Here is a 21,484-nt window from a genome sequence, read left to right on the forward strand (position 1 = left end):
TTACTGCAGCTTGGGATGAGGAAATGGGAGTTCAGCACTCTGAGGAGGAATGGGGAACTTCTTTTTTGCTTGCTCATAAATTGCCGACTTCATGTTTTGCTCAGGAGAAAAACTATAAGATACTTACCAGGTGGTACCGCTGTCCTTCCTTTTTACATAGGATTTTTCCTGATGTGTCAGCTGATTGTTGGAGGTGTGGGGAGGCTCCTGGAACTATGTTGCATATTTGGTGGGATTGCCCCAAGCTCCGGCCCTTTTGGGGAAAAATTTTTGATCTCGGCAACAAACTTTTTAGCACTGAAGTGCCTACCTCGGCTTCTGTTGGGTTGCTTTCCATGGTTCCTGGATCACTCCCACACCTCAAAAGGGGTGTCTTTCGGCACTTTCTGACCGCAGCTTTAACGGTCATCCCACGCCATTGGAAGTCTAGTATTGGGCCTTCTTTGACGGAATGGGTTACGGAGATGAACGGGATTATGAGGATGGAGGAGCTGATGTCTGCCGATTGGGGTACATCAGGGGTCTTTGTTCGTACCTGGTCTGTCTGGTCTGGTTTCCGGGATGGAGCTGATTTGCCTCTCTGGCTTGATGGCCTTTTCTGTTGACTGCTCATAGATGGAATGTTCTGAACGGCTTATATAGCCTAACTGCGTGCGCTATGTCTGTATGTGATTCCCTTTGTCGTCTGGTGTTTTGTGTTGTGTGTCTATACACTTAAAAGTGCTCTTATACGTGCCAACTCTTACTTTATTGGGGGACTGTCTCCCTGACTATTGCACTATTTTGATGTGAACATGGTACAGTTATTACCGTTACATTTCTATTTCTACTCCATCTTGATGGTTGGGAGGCTACCTCCTACTGATGTTCATATACATATAGTTAGATATTATATATTGTTATTATAATATGAAAATTAATATATTGCACTGCGTGCAAATTTCTCTTTTTTGCAATATGTTAAATGTCTTTATACTGTTATATTTTCAAAATAAAAATCTTTGATAAAGAAAAAAAAAAAAGTAGCATTTATCCCAAAATGGTATTAATAACACAGCTCTTCCTGCAAAAACAAGACCACACACAGGTCAATCTACCGGATAATTAATTTTTTACAAAAATTGTTTTTATTTCGTAAAAGTAGTAAAACAGAAAAAAAATATATAGAAATTTGGTATTGCCGTATTCATATTGACCCGCAGAATAAAGTTAAATGGTCACTAACATTCAACATACTTGCATAAATTAATGGTAGAAAATGTAAGAAACTTTGTATTATATCCCTTTAATGAAAAAAATGCCTCTATCTCCACTTATCAGATCCCCCCCCCCCCTGTCCCTCACTCACCCTGAATTTCCTGCTTTTCTGTCTCCTCAGAGGGATCACAGAGGGATCATGTTGCAGTTGCCTATAAAAGTCTATGGAGGGGGGGGGGGAGTAGAGCAGAAGCAGAGTTAGAGAGATAGAGATTAGAGTTAGGTATTCCGCAGCAGCCTATAGTATGTGCCCAAGGAAAAGTCTGCAGTGTAACCAACCCAGAACCCGCAGGGAAATCTGTCACAATATTCACACCAAATAGTGCTTTAATTTGCTGCGTATATTCTGCCGGATTGTCCACAGCGGAAAACGGCTGACCGAAAAGCAAAAAAAAAAAGCCTATATTCCGCTCTCCTGGCGCTGCCATATCAATGCGTCCCAGCTTTTCCGGTCTATTTCTGTACAGCCAGCCTCCTGTAAACATGTTTTTCAGTATGGGACAGTAGTTATGCGGGGAGGCAGGACTCACAGCATCAAAGATAACTATGCTTCTAGGAGTCCGGCTACCTGAACAGTGTTCGGTCTGGGAAATACGACTGAGATATGGTCCGCATCTCACAGACCGAACATGGCTGTGTGGAACAGCCCCCGCAGGGTCAACGGCGTAAAAACGAAACCCAAAAAACAATGGCAGAATTGTTGTTTTAGTTCCATTCCACCCGATAAAAGAATTGTAAACGTTTCTCAGTACATTATATGGTACCATTAAAAACTACAAATTGTCTCACCCAAACAAAAAGTTATTATACGGCTATATTGACAGGGGGAGAAAAAAAAGTTATGGCCCTTGGATTGTGGGGAGAAAATAATGAAAATTAAATATTGCTGCGTTAGGAAGAGGTTAAAAAGCCTGAAAAGTGAGAACTGGTTTGTTAATTTTACCCTTGCTGGAAAAGGGCTCAATATTTGGACAAACCAAGAAATATACTAAATGCTTACCTTGAAATCATGGCATATGATTGAGATGATGGCTGAATCATCACTTCAGTAATGTAATACTTGACAGCATCTATAAGGAATTAAAAAACATAGGAACACGTGGAAAAAATTAATCAAAATAACATGAAAACATGCCAAAAGCAGTTAGAAAAAAAACGGAAACCGCGTCGAAATCAGTGCCAAAAATCGACCTCCGTTAGTTTCAATGGGAGGCAGAGGCATTTTTTTCCCGGGCGGCTATTTGCCTCTCGTGGAAAAAAAAGCAGCATGTTCTTTTTTGCCACATTTACCACCTCCGACCTCACATTAAAACCAATAAAAAAGCAGAAAAAACCTGCGGCACTTGCTTGAGTGTTTTTCGAAGCGTTATTTGCATTAGCTTCAATGGCCGCGGGCAAAAAAACGTACAGGCAGTTCAAAATCTGCCTCAAAATTCCGGAAGGAATTCAGGAGCAGATTTTTTCTGCCTGCAAAAAACTGTGTGAACAGGGCCTTAGGCAGTTGTGCAAAAATGCTGCAAAGTAAGAATGCTTTCAAAAATAGAAGTGTTCATATTTTTTTTCTTATCAATTAACAAAATACAAAAGTAAATAAACAAAGGAAAAATCTCAAATCAATATTTGGTGAGACCACCCTTTGCCTTCAAAACAGCATCAATTCTTCTAGAAGAACTTGCACAAAGTCATGGATTTTATAAGAATATAGTCAGGTGTATAATTAACCAATTATGCCAAACAGGTGATAGTGATCATCATTTTCATTTGTAGGTTGAAACACAGTCAATAACAAACAGAAACAGCTGTGTAGGAGGCTTAAAACTGGGTGAGAAACAGCCAAACTGTGATACAAAGGTAAAGTTGTGGAAGACCCTTTCATGCCACAGGTCCACCATGGCAAAACTGAGCACAGCAACAAGACACAAGGTAGTTATACTGCATCAGCAAGGTCTCTCCCAGGCAAATACTTCAAAGCAGACAAGTGTTTCAAGATGTGCTGTTCATGCTCTTTTGAAGAAACACAAAGAAACGGGCAAAGTTGAGGACCATAGACGTAGCGGTCGGCAAAGGAAACTTAGTGCAGCAGATCAAAGACAAGTCATGCTTACTTCCCTTCCAAATCGGAAAATGTCCAGCAGTGCCATCAGCTCAGAGCTAACAGAAAGCAGTGGGACCCAGGTACACCAATCTACTGTTCGGAGAATTCTGGCAAGAAGTGGTCTTCATAGAAGAATTGCGGCCAAAAAGTCATACCTTCAGCATGGAAACCAGGCCAAGGAAGTCAACTATGCATGAAAACATAGGAACCGGGGTGCAGAAAAATGGCGGCAGGTGCTCTGGACTGAAGAGTCAAAATTTTTACAATTTGGCTGTAACAGAAAGCGGTTTGTTCGTCAAAGGGAAGGAGAGCAGTACAATAATGAGTGTCTGCAGGCAACGGTGAAGCATGGTGGAGGTTAATTGCAAGTTTGGGGCTGCCTTTCAGCAAATGGGATTTAGTCAGTATTAATGGTGTCCTCAATGCTGAGACTTACTATGGGAGAGAGGAGTCTGATTGGCTCCTAATTTATTCTGCAGCAGGATAACGACCTCAAACATACAGCGAACGTCATTAAGAACTATCTTCGGCATGAAAAAGAACAATGAGCACTGGAAGTGATCATATGACCCCCACACAGCCCTGATCTCAACATCATCAAGTCTGTCTGGGATTGCAAGAAGAGATAGAAGGAAGGATTTGAGGAAGCCTACATCCACAGAAGATCTGTGGTTAGTTCACCAAGATGTTTGGAACAACCTCCCTGCCGAGTTCCTTCAAAAACTGTGTGCAAGTCTACCTAGAAGAATTAATGAAGTTTTGAAGGCTAAGGCTGATCACACCAAATATTGATTTGATATGGATTTCTCTTGTGTTCATTCAGTTTGCATTTTGTTAAATTAATTGAAAAAAAACTATTAAACACTTCTATTTTTGAAAGCATTCTTACTCTGCAGCATTTTTTCACATCTGCCTAAAACTTTTGCACAGTACTGTATAGATCTATCTATATCCATCTCTCTGTCTCTCATATATATATATATATATATATATATATATATACACACATACACATACACACACACACACACAGATTCTGTATTTTTTAAGAATACACACACCGGGCACATTGTAAAAATGCCACCCAGCAATTTTGCATCAAAGCGTAAAGTTTACTTAAAAAAGCATTCAAAGTCATGTTTGTGGCTAAACGTATGACCCAAGAGCCTGAGAGGCACAACACCTCCTAAAAGTAAAAGTTTAACATGTTCAGAGTTCATACAGGATATGTATGCTTAGGTTTACATGCACATAGTGAAATAGTCTAATTAGTTGCAGAGGGGGATTAGATGGGATAGGCTATGTTCACATGGTGGAATTTTCATGCAGATCTTGCACTTTTTTCTCAAACCTCCTCCAATTGTTTTCAATTAACGCTGCCATTCAAATGGAAGAATTTTTCGCCGCGAATTTCAACCTCCCGACGTAATAAAAAAAAAAAAAGTGACAGGTCACTTCTTTATGGGAAAACAGTGGTGGGTAGACACATGCGGATTAGTCCCATTGAATGGGGCTAATCCGTGGCATATCAAACTGCAAATCCACTGAAGAAATCCGAGGGTTAGCCTTGGATTTCTGTTGTGGATTCTCTTGCAAATCCACTTTACTTTTTCCTACTTGAAAAATCTGCCAATATGAGCATAGCCTAACTGCTCAATCTCGCACTCTTTCACTAGAAAAAAATAAAAAATAACAGCCCCCAAGTGAGCACATAATTAGACTGTATATATCCTCTAGGATTGGTAACATGAAGAAACGCTTTTGTACTCCCCCTGGGGTCACTGGAAAGCTGTACATGGGGAGGAGATGATCGTAACAGGCTGTATTCCTCTCATTTACAGCTTCCACCCTCCACTTAAAGAGACACAAGCCAGGGAGTAAATCTTTTCAACTTGCTCCCTGACTTTAAACAAGCGCTGCGCCACGAATATTGCACCTGAAATATTGCGCTTGGTATAATTTGAAAGCGAAGATTCTGGGCTTTAATATGTTACATACGTCCTTAGCAGTAAAAGGGTTAAACAAACTTCCGACATAGCAAAAGTTGTGATTGGTGGGAAATCCGGACTCCTGAGACACCTACTAAACACTACAATGAAGAGGTAGAGTGCCGTGCACTTTAGCATTCCTCATGCTGCCAAAGATAACCAGTAGGAGACCAAGACAGTAGCCAGGTAAGCCAATGAAAAACAAATGGACACGTCAGAAATGTATTTTTGTTTCATTCTGCAGGCTGGTGTATAAGACACTCCTCTGATCCTGAACGATCCTCAAATAAATGTTGAGGAACTTTCAGGTTATTAATCAGAGCTCACGTTCAGGTAATAAAGCCCAGGTGTAGTGTACACAGAAGACCAGACAAGTCCAGGTTCTTATCTGCTTTACTTCAGACTTAGGTGTCTAGTAGTCTAGTGTCAAATAGGCGTGTAGCATATTTGCAATAACCTATCATCTTACAACAATTACATCTTACAACAATTACCGCATAGTAACAGCAAATCAAAATAAAACCTGCTTACTTTAAATCTCATTATTACAATACATTACTAGGCCTACCCCCATCATCCTCAGAGTAAAACTGGTGATGCCGATAATAAACTATAGCTAAAGGAAAAGATTATGTGAATGCCCCTATCGCTAGTCTGAGAATATCAAAATATAGGAAAGAAACAATTTAAAGAGATAGGCCTCGATCACATCTGCGTTGGAGGCTCAGTTAGGGGTCTCTGTCGCAGATCCGGCCGAAATTATCGGAGGCCATAGTGCAGCATGCTGTGCTATAGACTCAGGTAAAAGCACGGACACCCGACGGAAAGCCTACAGAACCAATTAAAGTCAATAGGTTCTGTCGGCCGCCGGTGTCCGTTGCTTCTGCTAATCCCTTGTTCTGCTAATCCCTTGTTCTGCTCCTCTGACAGAGCAAAACAACGGAACACACCAAAGCAGGTGTGAATGAAGCCATACCAGTACATGATTTGGGCACTTCCCACAATGACCTTGAGCACTACATTTTCTGGAGAACAGGACCTCAGAAAGAGATTCTTTACTGCAGAGCGCTGCTACCTCCATAGAAACACTTTAAATGGCCACTAACCTTTCAGCACACTTTGCATAAATGAATAAGAGAAAAATGTTAATATATGTATTTTTTTTTCCTGAGAAAAATGCTTTTATTCTCCACTTATTAGGCACCTCTCCCCTCCCCCTGTCTCCTACATTAATCATTCACTCTCAATTCACTGCTAAAATCCGTAATTAAAGACTAGATGGATTATCAGCTCACTGGGGGATCAGGATACAAAAAGTCTTAAAAGTCTATCGAGAGGGGAGGGGGGAACAGAAGCAGAGTGAGAAAGAGACACTGCTGCAGCTTCTAGATAATGCTCTATCCCACCCCAGTGCTGGATTCACATCTACACTTCTCAGTACTGCTGTATGCTGTTCTCAATACTGCTGCTGCTTCTTAGAATGTGCTGCAAAAAGATAGGGGAGCAGGATGTTCACTTCTCTATGTGTGCAGTGTTTGGAAGACGTAGCAGTTAGGCCACACCCACTAGATCAGGGAAAACCGAGAATTAGAGTTATAGCCTGCAGAGGGGAAAACTGCGTAAAATCAGCTACACACATATGACAGCTTATTCTAAAAGGTCAGCCCCCAATAGGGGGGAGCTTAGGAGCTCACTATATACAGTTTTTACATTAAACTCAATAAAACAATACGCAGTAAGATCCCCTAACGGTGTCTGAAAGTAGCCAAAACTGAGTCCATGAATGGGATTTGAAGCGCTGCATACTTGGATTTGATGTTGGAAGGTGGACATTCCATTTTAGCAGATCACTTGACAAAACCTGAAAATTCAGTTTTTGCTTAGATGTCTCCCACCATATAAAACCTTACTTGGGCTCCTGCAAAGTTTTGCTTGCCTGTTTAATCTTCGTATTTATATCCTCAGAACCTGCATGTGGTGGAGTCTTTATTCACATGGTCATTTGTATGAAACACAGACTCAGCTGGGAATATTTAGTAGTGAGCAAATTCTCTATACAGATGACCAAGTGGGGTGTGACAATACCGTGCAGAGGTGATAGTGTTAGGACTCGTTCAGTGCAGGCAGAAAGAGGTCTCTACATCAGAAAGGTGGTTTTATGGGGAATGAGACCACATATTGAGTGAGTGAGTGAGTGAGTGAGTGAGTGACTATGCAGTGGATGAAGTGCTGCCATCTGTTTTAGTCTTCTGAATTAGACAATTAGAATCTATTTGATCACTACCAACTATACCACCTTTATAATAATTTTTATACAACTTACCCAAAAAGTTTATGTTCTTTGTTTCCTGTTTATCTTCACTTATATAATAAATCTTATTATGACCCTATGGATAGAAATCTTTGCAAATACTATATAAGGCTGTATGTTCAAAAATAATACAAAGGGACCACGAGCCTGGAGCTTACAAAGTTACTAGAAATGTAATCTGGGTCACCAATGCCCTTGACAATGAGAGTGTAAATCTACCGGTTTCTTTCAAATTGCAATGCGTTGATCAATCATTCCACTATGACTCTCATGGGTTTAATTTGAAAATAATGAGCTATTTAGAAAAGGTATTAAATGAATATTAAATTCTGCAAAAAATAAATAAAAAATACAGTGACAATAGGAAGTGACTTGATGTACTGGGAGTATGAAAACTTATTTTTACTTTACAACACTACAGCTTTTGTAAGAAGTATCTGGCCGTGTCCATAACAACAAAGCAGAATGTGCCTTTTAGTGTCAGCTTGGTAGCAGGATTTTTTGTTTTCTTTTACATACCTGATGACACCGTCTCTCCCAGTATTGCTTTGCAACGCTTGCAAACGACTTTGGTATTTTCCTTTGATTTCTGCAAGCCAGAAAAATGTCACTTAAATGTCACATTACACCTTTAGTTAAAGAATGAATAATTTCATATATCCTCTCTGGAGGGCAGAATGAACTTTATTGTGCTCTTCCTCTAGTGCTGACATTCAGTGACACCTGTCTTTATCACTTGTCCAAGCTCACTATGTAGAAGAAGCATACAGGCACAAGGTGGTATTAGCCAACCCCACCACTCACAAACTGATTTGTTCTAATGTCAGAGTAACTTTCCAGATGTAAGCAAACTCCTGGTAGTCCCAATTTATATGGCACATCTGCCCTGTGTTGGTTCATAATATAATAAAGACAGGTGTAAATGTAGCAACCCCAAAAGAAAAAATATATATATTATTTTCAATGTACATACCAGCATTTCTGCTTACACACTCTATGCTCAACAAATCATCCCCAGCTCCAAAAGTATTGCATAAGTAGCTTCCACTGCACTAAGCTTTTGACATGACATTTCCCCATCTTCCGTTACCCTTTCACTGCTGGGACATTTTTTTTGCCATATTCAAATAAACCTAAATTATAATTTTAAAAAAAACTTACATGGCGCATTGTGAAAAGGACTACCAGCCCTTTACACCTAAGGACTTCTTCATGCAATTTTGCAAAGTGTAAACTTTTGTTAAAAACAAAAACTCAAGCAGAGCCTTCGGAGAAGTCATGTGAAGTGAGATGTCAAAATGTTTATCGGAATTTAGATTCTGGAGATATTAGGTCTCCTCAGTTTTTAAGATTTTGTGAAGTATATGCGTGTTGACATGGGCATTACCTTACAAAATCATCCAAACTGAAAAGAAAAGAAATCTCCATAATCCAGAAGACCATAAACAGTTGAGTTACCGAGTCGAAAAATAGCTGGACTGCGCGCAGGGAGTGTTTAGATTTGCATCTACTCATCTTCTTAACCTTTTAGTAGAAAGAAAAGAAAAGACCCTCCAAAATGTGGCAATCAGATACATCGCTCATTGGCAAGAGGGGTGATGACATGAATAATAGTGCAGAGGGAAAGAGGACAGTAAAGGCCCTAATACACCGGCCGATTTTGGCTGGTGCACCAAGCGCCGATCAACAAGACATTGTTGATCGGCGCTCGTTTGCTCCTGTCACACGGAGCTATGGATGGGGACGAGCAGTCATTACTCTGATCGCTCGTCCCCATACATTATCATCATGTCGGCATCGCGTCTACCTGTTTGTACAGGGAGATGTGCTGCTGCCGACAACGATAACATTTAACTTTTTTAAAACGATACGATCCGCAGTTTGCTCGTTCAGCTGCTGATTGCTGCTCTGTTTACACATGGCAATTATCGGCAACGAGCATTCTATGAACGCTTGTCTGTCCGATAATCGTCCAGTGTAAAACCCCCTTTACAGGCGCTGATCTTTCCTCATGCTGTCACTTGTAATTTACACATACACACAAGCTTGTGTCTATTCCACAGGAAGCCAAAAAAAACTGTGCCTGAGAAATTAACATTTTTACCATCCTTTGGTAACCACAAGCCATATTTGTTTTGTCCTTCTCTAATTTTACCAAGATGCAATTTTTCTATTTTCTCTCTGCTTCCAAACTTCTCCAGACTCATTTACCTTTATGTAAACAACCATAACTGGTCATTCAAGGCTATGCTGCATCATGTTCCACCCTTTTATCAAAAAAATAGCGCTGCATGCTGTGCTATTGTTTCCATCAACTGTAACAAAATCTGCAACAGAGGCTCTGAACGGGGCCTCCAATGCAGATGTGAACAGAACCTAAGGCTAGACTCATCCCACAGTTGTGTCTTTTTTCAAATGTACACCTTTTTTTGTAAAAACTTAAAACATTGGGGCAGATTTACTAACACTGTCTTAATTTCAGCGGCTAAGGATTATACTAGACCAGAGGTCTCAAACACGCGGCCTATGGGCCGCATTCGGCCCCTGTAGCTGTCATCTGCGGCCGCTGACAGCGGGAGAGCAGGTCGATGGGGGAGCGGCGCACACACACCACTGTAGATAGTGCCACACCACACACCGCACCCCGTTGACAGCGCTTCACACCCTTCTCGATAGCTTCATTGGGACTCCATCTAGGAGTGCAATCCTCAGCCAGAGCGCTCTGGTCGGGGATTCCGCTGATAGACGAGGCCTCTGACGTCACTGTCAATATAAGGATAGTGACGTCAGTGGCTCCTCCTGGACCGGAATGCCCGGCCAGCACTTTGCCGACGCATTGGTCGGGGATACCGCTGATAGACGAGGCCTCTGACGTTACTGTCCATATATGGACAGTGACGTCAGGGGCTCCTCCAGGAGAGGAATCTCCCGACCAAAGTGCCGGCAACGCTTTGGCTGTGGATTCCACTTCTAGAGGGAGTGTCAATGGAGCCATCTACAAAGGGCATTGGGGCATTATCTACAGAGGGCACTGGGGCATTATCTAGGAGGTTGTGGCACTCTACAGAGGGTACTGCAGCATTATCTACAGGGCTGTGTGGCATTACCTACAGAGGGCACTGGGGATTTATCTACAGAGGGCACTGGGGATTTATCTACAGAGGGCACTGGGGAATTATCTACAGAGGGCACTGGGGAATTAGCTAGGCGGGGTGGCACTATTTACAGAGGGCATTGGGGCATTATCTACGGGTAGTGGCAGTATCAACAGAGGGCACTGTGGCACTATCTAAAAATGGGCTGCCCAATCTTGACATTCTTGTGTCTGCCAAACACTGCCAACTGAGCAGCCAGACTGCATATAGCGATACCAACTAGAAAGCTGGAGTGTTAAAAAAGGCATGTGGAGTAAACTCGAAAATTTCCGGTAAGTGTAAACCTAGCGGTATTATTATAGTATTGTAGTAGTGTTATAGTAATGTAGTATTATTGTTATAGTAAAGTAGCATTATTATAGTAATGTAGCATTATTGTTATAGTAATGTAGCATTATTGTTATAGTAATGTAGTATTATAGTAATGTAGCATTGTTGTTATAGTAATGTAGTATTGTTGTTATAGTAATGTAGTACTATAGAAATGTAGTATTATAGTAATGTACTATTATTGTTATAGTAAAGTAGCATTATTCTAGTAATGTAGCATTCTTATAGTAATGTTGCATTATTGTTATAGTAATGTAGTATTATAGTATTGTTGTTATAGTAATGTAGTACTATAGAAATGTAGTATTATTATAGTAATGTAGTATTGTTATAGTACTGTAGCATTGTTATAGTAATGCAGTATTGTTATAGTAATGTAGTATTGTTATAGTAACGTAGTATTATAGTAACGTAGTAGTTAAAGTAAAATAGTATTATAGAAACGTAGTATTGTTATAGTAATGTAGTATTATTATAGTAACATAGTAGTTATAGTAATGTAGTATTGTTATAGTAATGTAGTATTGTTATAGTAATGTAGTATTGTTATAGTAATGTAGTATTATAGTAACGTAGTAGTAACATAGTATTGTTATAGTAATGTAGTATTGTTATTATAGTAATGCAGTATTATAGTAACGTAGTATTGTAATAGTAATGTAGTAATATAGTAACGTAGTATCGTTATAGTAATGAAGTATTATAGTAATGTAGTAGTGTTATATAATGTAGTAGTGTTATAGTAATGAAGTATTGTTATAGTAATGTAGTATTATAGTAATTAGTATTATTATAGGAATGTAGTATTGTTATAGTAATGTAGTATTATAGTAACGTAGTATTGTTGTAGTAACATAGTATTGTTATAGTAATGTAGTATTGTTATTATAGTAATGCAGTATTATAGTAACGTAGTATTGTAATAGTAATGTAGTATTGTTATAGTAACGTAGTATCGTTATAGTAATGAAGTATTATAGTAATGTAGTAGTGTTATAGTAATGAAGTATTGTTATAGTAATGTAGTATTGTTATTATGGTAATGTAGTATTATAGTAACGTAGTACTGTAATAGTAATGTAGTAATATAGTAACGTAGTATCGTTATAGTAATGTAGTATTGTTATATAATGTAGTATTGTTATAGTAATGTAGTATTGTTATATAACGAATTGATTAACAATAATTTTTGTATTTTATCAAATTTGAAAGTAATGCTGCCCACTTGTCCGGCCGAGTTTGAGCCCCTGTACAAGACACACCAAATTCATCAGTGGCACATGCTGGCTGATAAATTTGGCGCACGTTTAGACACTTCTGTCTAATTTTATACTATCTATCGGTCGCATTCCAAGAGTCGTAACTTTTTTTTTATTCCGTCGACATAGCCGTATAAGGGCTTGTTTTTTGCGGGACGAGTTGTATTTTGTAATTGTACCATTTTTAGATGCTTATAATATATTGATTAACTTTTATTAACTTTATTTTAGGAGAGAATTGAAAATAAGCAGCTATTCCAGCATTAATTTTCACGTTATAAATTTACGCCGTTTACTATGCAGCGTAAATAACATGTTCACTTTATTCTATGGGTGGCACGGTTACGGGGATATCAAATATGTAAAGGTTTTCTATGTTTTCCTACGTTTGCACGATAAAAACCCTTTTAGAAAAAAAAATTTTTTGCATCGCCGCATTCCAAGGGCCGTAACTTTTTTATTTTTCTGTCAATGTGGCCGTATGTGGGCTTGATTTTTGTGGGCCAAGGTGTAGTTTTCATTAGCACTATTTTGAGGTACAAAGGACTTATAGATTAACTTTTATTTAATTTTTATGGGGGGAATGGGAGAAAAGAGAGAATTTTGCCATTGTTTTTTTGGACGCCGTTCATCCAGCGGTTTAATTAATGTGTTCATTTTATTGTTCAATTTGTTACGATCTCGGGGATACCATATATGTGTATGTGTTATTTGTTTTGACACTTTTACTAAATAAAACCACTTTTTGGGCAAAAAAAAGTTTTATTTAACTTGACTGGAAATTATTATATATTTTTTTTTCACAAACTTTATTTAACTGCTTTACATTTTTTTTTAGTCCCACCAGGGGACTTCACTATGCGATCTACTGATTGCATATATAATGCTTTGGTATACTTAGTATACCAAAGCATTACCTGTCAGTGTAAAACTGACAGGCAATCTATTAGGTCATGCCTCCGACATGGCCTAACAGGCAGATGCTGAAGGCAGACCTGGGGGCCTTTGTTAGGCCCCCGGCTGCCATGGAAACCTGACGGCGCCCCGCTATTTCTTTGCGGGGGCGCCGATGGAGTGACCGGGGGCGCTCCCTCCCTCTGTCAAATACATTAGATGTCGCTGTTGACAGCGGCATTTAATGGGTTAAACTGCCGGAATCGGAGCGCGCTTTGATTCTGGCAGTTGCAGCAGGAGCCAGGCTGTGCATAACAGCCGTGCTCTTGCCGCTGATCGCGTACACTCGCAGTACCCGCGCCATCACAGGACGGATATATCCGTCCTCCTGTACGAACTAGCAGCTGCAGAGGACGGATATATCCGTCCTTCGGCGTTAAGAGGTTAATGGAAAATCCACGAACATCTGTTATTTTTGGCACATTTCTTTGATAATTGTGTCTAAAATGATTTGCAACAAAAGAAAAGAGCAACTTAGGCCAAAATTCTGGCGTAGCACTAATAGTAAACCTGCCCCATTATGGCTTGCCCACACGTAACAGAATTGCTGCGTATTTTCCCTCCGGAATTGCGTACTGTAAATACGTAGTGGAATACAGTAGCAGCAAAGTGGATGTGAATGAACAAGGGTCATCCACATGCTGCAGAAAATTACAGTCCAGAAATCCACCTGCGGTGGGTATTTTTAGTTCCGCAGAATGTCATTTCCTGCATTTTTCAGAGGAGATATCACCATCTCACAGACTTGAAAAAAATGCTGCAAAATCCTCACCATTTTCTGCAGTAAAAACGCAGGAAATGGTGCAGTTTTTCCGCAGCATGATGCCATTACGTGTGGACAAGCCCTTATCCTACCAAAAGAGAATGAAACTGCGTGATAACTATGCTTTTCTTCTGACCGCTCAGTCATACTATTTAACACAGCACTGACCAATGCAGAAGTATTTTATGCACAATCAGGCCCCATGCACACGACCGTGCCCGCAATCATGGCCCGCCGACTGACAGCCGCATTTTCGGGCCGTGCTCCCATACAAAGTATGGGAGCACAGTCTGCAAAATGCAAAAGAACGGACATGTTCCATAATTTTCGGAACATTTCCATTGCACGGACAACCTTCCGTAGCGCTGCGGAAAGGTGTCCGCGTTCAATGACAGTGAATGGGTCAGTTTTTGCGGACCGCAATTACGGAGGTTTTTTACAGTCGTGTGCATGGGGCCTTATAGTATGCCATGACACATTCCTTATTTCATCTCATAATTATACTGCCCTGCAAAATAAAATTATTATTATTATTATTATTAACAACACCACAATGTAACGGCTTTAACTTCTTCCTGTTGAAGTGCAGAAAAAAAATGTAAGCCCAGGCTCACTGCCATTGAACTCTCACAGGAAGATATGATCTAGCAGTGACATGCAATATTGTCAGGGAAAACGAAGAGCATCATTTCAACCCGCAAACTTATTTCACATGGTCTTTGATAACAGCTTTCGGAACCACTGACTGAGAAAGATTAAGGATCCCGTCCTGCCCAAAATAACCCTCATTTGAGATAATAAAGTTATCCTGGGCAATATAAATGTACCAATTAGTTCATGTCATTAACACTAATAACTTACTGAGACATTTGCTTCAACGGGATGAGGAACAGATGACATCTCATTAGTCTCTCTAGGGGGGTCTGAAATATTTGCTTTATTCACCAAAAGGAACGTGTCGCCAAGAAAGCAGTCATTAACCTTGGGCAGGCAACTTCGATTGGCGAAGGGATCAGGGTGGCAGCACCATTCTTCAACCAGAGAACTCCAGTTCTCACTGGGCAGAGGAAGTACTCTGAGAAATTGCCTGGAATGGAACCAGAGAAAGGGAGGCATTAAACAAGGCAGAGCATGACATTCGAAGACAAAATCACTGCAGAAAGAAAGCGAGGAAAGTATGGTTTGGAATCACAGCAGTAAATATCTGTTTCTCATTGACATGTGAATTGGTTTTTGATCCCATTTTCAGCGATTTGTACTTATTAGGGTCCGACGTGGAAGCGGCTGCATGCTGCCAAAACTCCACTCACTTGCGGTGGCCAATAGCCGCACGATTTAGCCGGTAATGCCTGGCAAAATTGTGTGGTCATTGGCCACCACAAGTGAGTGGGATTTCGGCCACCGCTACGTCAGGCCGTACCCTTAGTGCAAGGACTTACAAGACAATGAGCATCCTCTATATTAAGTTGTAAGCTTGCATAAATCGGCCAAAATATCAACTGATACCTCTACTAATCGATTTGTGCAGGATGCGGGTTTGCCTGATGGAGGAAGGCAATCGAAAAAGGTAATATATCACGATTGTTATCCATTCCTTATATTATAATAATAGGCGACTGTTTGTATTACGCCATCCTCATGATTTTAAACATTTTTGTAAACTACTACCAGTATGACATGAAGTAATAACAGCACACTTTATGGAAACATTCATCAACTAAAGGGACTCTGAGCATTACATTGGGGACCTGCATTGCAGGATGGGTAACATCCAGAACCCAGGATCTGCATCAACATGTAATGCACTGTGAATCCAACCATAAATTCTTCTTTGAAAGCAGTTCTCTAAATGTCTTACAACAATAGAAGATGGTGAATGAGGAGTGTGGTTACTACTGGCCTTCAAAATGTTGATAATGGAGAATGTAATATAAATAGAATACAAAATTAGGGATGTCACAATACCAGAATTTGGACTTCGATACCGATACTTTGTGTAGTATTGCGATTTCGATACCAAAGCGATACTTTGCCAACAGTAATAAAAATGAAAAAAAAGTTCTTCCGTTTTCTGATGTGAGGTGTGATGAATCTTGAATGTGCCTCACATTAATAGTAATTAGCCCCATCATTTTTCTCAGTCATAATGGACAACATTGGGTTAATGTGTGAGGTACATAATGGGGTTAATTACTATTAATGTGAGGCACATGGAGGTTAAATTCAGCACACTTCGTGCCTCACAATAAGTGAAAGAAAGACGTTTTTTATTTTATTTTGTAACAGCATACACATCATAAATGACGCAAATAAATTGTTGTGCAGGTTATTACGGTAGCGCCAATACCGAATGTGTGTATATTTTATGTAACGAGACTTATTTTAATGTTTATAGTAAAAAAGGTGTATGTGTATTTTTTTTTTTTTTAACATTACTTTATGTTTTTACTTTATTTTTAAACTTTAATGTACTGGCATATATCTATATACGGATAGTATACCAGGGTTGCCAACCGTCCGTAAATTTACGGACAGTCCGCAAAAATAGGTGTTTTTTTCTGCCATACATAGCGTCCGGCAGAAAAAAGCACAGTCCAGGATTTTTCCTTATTTTCCCAGAACTTTGCACTGCGCATGCACCAAAATGTACATGCGCAGTGCAAAGGAAGAGTGGCCACGGCCGGGAATATTTTCAGATTCTGCTAGACTTCTGCAGAATCTGAAATTATGCAGGCCGGCCGCAGGCAAGTGAGGTAGGTGCCGTGAGTGGACCAAGCCAGTTATCTGACCTGTCACCTGACCTCACCTGACTCAGGTCAGGTGACTGGACTGGTCCACTCCTGGGCCGTCACCAACCCCAGTCAGAAGTGGAACGCCGCTGCATGACCGGACCTCCTCGGCTCCTCCAAACGGTAAATCATGTCAGGCAGAGCGGAGAGCGGTAGGCTACCACTTACGCTCTCCGCTCCTGTGTGGTGCAATTTTCAAGGGGGGCAGTGGTGCTATTTTCAAGGAGCGGCTGTGGTGCTATTTTCAAGGGGGGGGCTGCGGTGCTATTTTCAAGGGGTGCTGTGTGGTGCTATTTTCAAAGGGGGTCTGTGTGTGACGCTCTTTACAAGGGGGGCTGTGTGTGGCTATTTACAGGAGGGCTGTGTGGCGCTATTTACAAGGGGGAGCTGTGTGGCGCTATTTACAAGGGGGCAGTGTGGCGCTATTTACAAGGGGGCAGTGTGGCGCTATTTAAAAGGGGGGCAGTGTGGCCCTATTTACAAGGTGGGCTGTGCGGCGGTATCTACAAGGGGAGCTGTGTGGCGCTCTTTACAAGGGGGATTGTGTGGCGCTTTTTAAGGGGGGCTGTGTGGCGCTCTTAAGGCCTGATTCACACGAACGTGTTAAATGTCCGTGGGATGGCCGTTGAAACAGCAATTGTTTTAATGGACCGTGTGAATGGTCCGTGGGAAAACAGGACATGTCCTATCTTTTCACGCATCACGCATCCCTCCATAGACTCCACTATGGTGGATGCGTGACATCGCGTCCCGCAGCGCTGAGCACGGATGCACCTCGAATGTGAAAAACTGCAGTTTTGCACGTCCGAGATGCGCAGCGTTCGTATGAATCAGGCCTTAAAAGGGGCGCTGTGTGGCGCTCTTTACAAGGGGGAGCTGTGTGGCACTATTTACAAGGGGGGCTGTGTGGCGCTATCTACAAGGCGGGCTGTGTGGCGCTATTTACAAGGCGGGCTGTGTGGCGCTATTTACAAGGCGGGCTGTGTGGCGCTATTTACAAGGCAGGCTGTGTGTGGTGCTATCTGCAGGGGGCACGGTTACTGAGGGGGCACTTTTATTTTCTCGTGCACTGAGGGATCATTATTACTGTTTGGGTTACGAGTTTGTTTAGACTGGGATGGGGTATAGGTGGGGATGGTGCTGAAAAAGCGAGACAAGATGGACAAGATTGGGTTAATGTGTGAGGTACATGATAGGGTTAATTACTATTAATGAGGCACATGGAGGTACTAAATTCATAACACCTCGTGCCTCAAATTAAGAAGTACTGATCATAAGTGACGCTATAAATTTGTTGAGCAGGTTATTACAATCACAACGATTCCGAATATGTGTAAAGTGTCATATGCACATAATGTATTTTTTTAAATTTTACATTACTTTATTTTTTTTTTACTTTTTTATTTTTAAACTTTAATGTACTGGCATATATCTATATACGGACAGTACACAGGCAGTTGTTAAGACATACCTAAGTATGCCCTAACAGGAAATATGGTCAGACAGCCTGGGGGTCCTTCAATGGACCCTGGGCGGTCTGCCCATATATGGTATATCCCTGACGCGATCCAAGGGGCATCCCTTTTCTCAGGGGAATAGCAGCGGCGATCAGAGTTTTCTGTGGCTAGCATGAGGTGATGCAGCCCTGAAGACTGAACATGGGGGTGTTTTACAGTGCGCCCGCAATGTTCTGTCTTAAGTGACGCTGCAGCGCCAGCCACATCACCTCATGCTGACCACACACGCACGCCTGTTGTCAGGAGCGGAACAATGTCTGTATTACACAGACGCAGCTTCGCTCTGTCTAAATTCATGTGTTACAATACTAAGCTGTCCGGCCGCACAAATTTTTATCAAAATACATGAATTAACGGTATTGAACCGTTTGAGGGTGCACGTAGGGCTGGGCGATTATGAGTTAAATCAAAATCGCGATTAATTGAACATGTAACCTCGATTATGAAACAATTATTTAGGCCACACCCCTTTTTCACACCACGCCATTGAATTAATATTTATCCCCTGAGCCTGCTGTATAATATACCCCGACACTGCCCCCACACGGTATATTGCCCCCATAGTGCTCCCCACACAGTATAATGCCCCATAGCTGCCCCACATATTATAATGCCCCTATATATGCCCGCCAGAGTATAATGCCCCCATAGTTTCCTCCACAGAGTATAATGCCAACACACAGTATACTGCCCCTCATAGCTGCCCTCCACACAGTATAATGCCCCCCATAACTGCCCTCCCACAGTATAATACCCCCATAACTGCCCTCCCCACAGTATAATGCCCCCACATAACTACCTCTATATAGTATAATTCTCCTATAACTAACTTCCACGCAGTATAATGCTCCTATACGGTATAATGCCCCCATATATGCACCCCACAGTTTTTAAGTCCCCCATAGCTTTCCCAATGCTGTATAATGCCCCCACAGCTGGCCCCAATAGTGCCTGATAAAAATAATACTATACATACTCACCTAACCCCATTCCAATGATGAGTGGAGGAGATCCCTCTGCTCCTCTAGTCTATGCGGCTCTGCGCAGACAGTCAAGATGAAGTCACTGCCTCACGTCCAGCGATACATAATGAATGGTAAAGCAGGGACCTTACAGTCTCCTGCTCCACAATTGGATTCAACTGTATCTGCGTCCTAAACCAGGAACATGACTAAATGAATGGAGAGGCGTGCATGACGCTGATTGGTCAGCGTCATACACTCCTCTGTACAACGCCCACTTGGTCTAAAGCAAAAACAAGCCCACTTGGGCATTAAGCAACTCATTAGCATAAATCTAAAATCGCTCATAAAGTGGTGAAAACAAATCGTTTTTTTAAATAAAAAACACTGCTGTCACCTACATTATAGCGCCCATCTCCTTATGTAGGAGATAGGGCACTTATAATGTGGTGACAGAGCCTCTTTAACCTCTTAATGTCCAGGTCTGAAAAGGACTTTATGACCAGCAAAATATTTCCTTTTTGCCTTTCTCCCTTTCAGCAGCCATAACTTTTTTATTTTTTTATTGACGTGGCTGCATCAGGCCTTGTTTTATGTGGGAAAAATTGTAGATTTTCTTTGTGCGGTTTGAGGATAGAAAAAAATATTTTTTTGGTACATTTTTTTATTTTTTCCCTTTATTTTTTACTAATAATGTAATAGCATACTGCTGTATGTTAATACATTACACTGTGTCACTATGACACAGTCTTCTGTAAAGGCACACTATGTGCTGCCCGAACAGTAGGCAAACTGAACAGACAGCCCTGGGGTCCTTTCTAGGTCCCCAGGGCTGACTGCAGAGGGATTCTCCAGACTTCAATTGCGTCACCGGCTTTCTAGTGACGAGATCGAAGAGTGGAGTTCCCTTTGATCTAGCCGCGGTCACGGAACCGCGGTGATCAAAGAGTTAAACAGCTGGGGGCCAGAATGTTTTCTGATCCCAGCTATGTTCAGCAGGCTGCTCTAAGGTCAGGAGCCGTAAGCTACAGCTTCTACTTAGAGAATGAGCGGTCACAGGAGCGCTCATCAGCCTCATCTACAGCGACGCCAAAAGACGTTGCTGTAGAAGAAGCACCTGCACAGCCTGCCGTCAAAAGACGGGCTGTTGTTAAGAGGTTAAAAAGATCTTCAACAGTAGCTAGGGTTATTTTTTTAACGTAATATTTCTCTTAACATGGCACACACAATATGCTGTGCATGGAACTGCATACAAAGCTTCCAATTTAACGGCACTGTGTTTTCTTTACCTCCACAGCCTGTGGCCAGGCAGCACCTCTGTATAGGGAAAACTGAAGGGGCTAAAGCAGCTCTGTTAACTCTTCATTCTCAGGATTCGTTTGCTTTAGCGCTCTGGTCCCTTCAAAAGTTTTTCCCTGCACATAGGCACTACCGGCCACCAGCTGTGCAGAACTACAGGACAATCCCATCATTCAGTCAAATGGAATGGTGTTGTAGTTCACTGCATAACAAGTGGCTGGGGGCGCAACTATGTAAAGAAAAACTGTAGGGGCGACAGTGCCCCAATCCTTCAGTCTCATTGATTGGGGGGGGGGGGGTCCAAGCAGTCAGAACCTAACTTATCACATTCTATGATGGCAATACAAAAAAAACACACTTCACATGTGAATGTGAAAGGATAACTCCAACCCTCAACACCACACACTGCAATTACTTGTAGGGAAGATCAGAGTTTACTTTATATATTTTTGGTAATAGAACATTTAATAAATTGCACGGTTTCATGTTACATGTTCTGGTCTATGAAGAACTACTGAAAATGACCGTCAAGATCTGCAAGAGCTAAAGGAACACAGCATTCATGAACTGTATGTATAAAAGTATTGCAGAGGAGTTCTTAATTTGTTTTTGGAGTAGCACCAGAACAACACATTAAGTCTGAAGAAAGTGAATTAAAAACCGCTCTCCTGAACATTGAGTAAATCATTCCAAAAATCAATAGTATAGAGTGCATCACAATTCCAGGAAGTAGAAAACATATAAAGTAGTGGAGGAAGGACTGTACTTTCATTGCTGAAATCAAAATTCTTCTGAGCCATATTTT

General features: G+C 41.2%; 1 protein-coding gene across 2 annotated transcripts in view; it reads right to left on the bottom strand.

The window, feature by feature from the left end:
* UBE3D (ubiquitin protein ligase E3D) overlaps window positions 1-21,484 on the bottom strand; it is a 255,631-nt gene that overhangs the window by 154,835 nt on the left and 79,312 nt on the right. For both annotated transcript variants that reach the window (XR_012883173.1, XM_075862076.1), the window contains exons 4-6: window positions 14,974-15,199; window positions 8,171-8,240; window positions 2,258-2,327 (exon numbers count right to left, since the gene is read on the bottom strand). Coding sequence is in view for 1 of the 2 variants with exons in the window: in XM_075862076.1 (XP_075718191.1) it covers window positions 2,258-2,327; window positions 8,171-8,240; window positions 14,974-15,199 (366 nt within the window). In the remaining variant the exon portion in view is untranslated. The remainder of the gene's footprint in view (window positions 1-2,257; window positions 2,328-8,170; window positions 8,241-14,973; window positions 15,200-21,484) is intronic.

This window comes from Rhinoderma darwinii, chromosome 4, assembly GCF_050947455.1.
Source record: "Rhinoderma darwinii isolate aRhiDar2 chromosome 4, aRhiDar2.hap1, whole genome shotgun sequence".
NCBI lineage: Eukaryota > Metazoa > Chordata > Amphibia > Anura > Rhinodermatidae > Rhinoderma > Rhinoderma darwinii.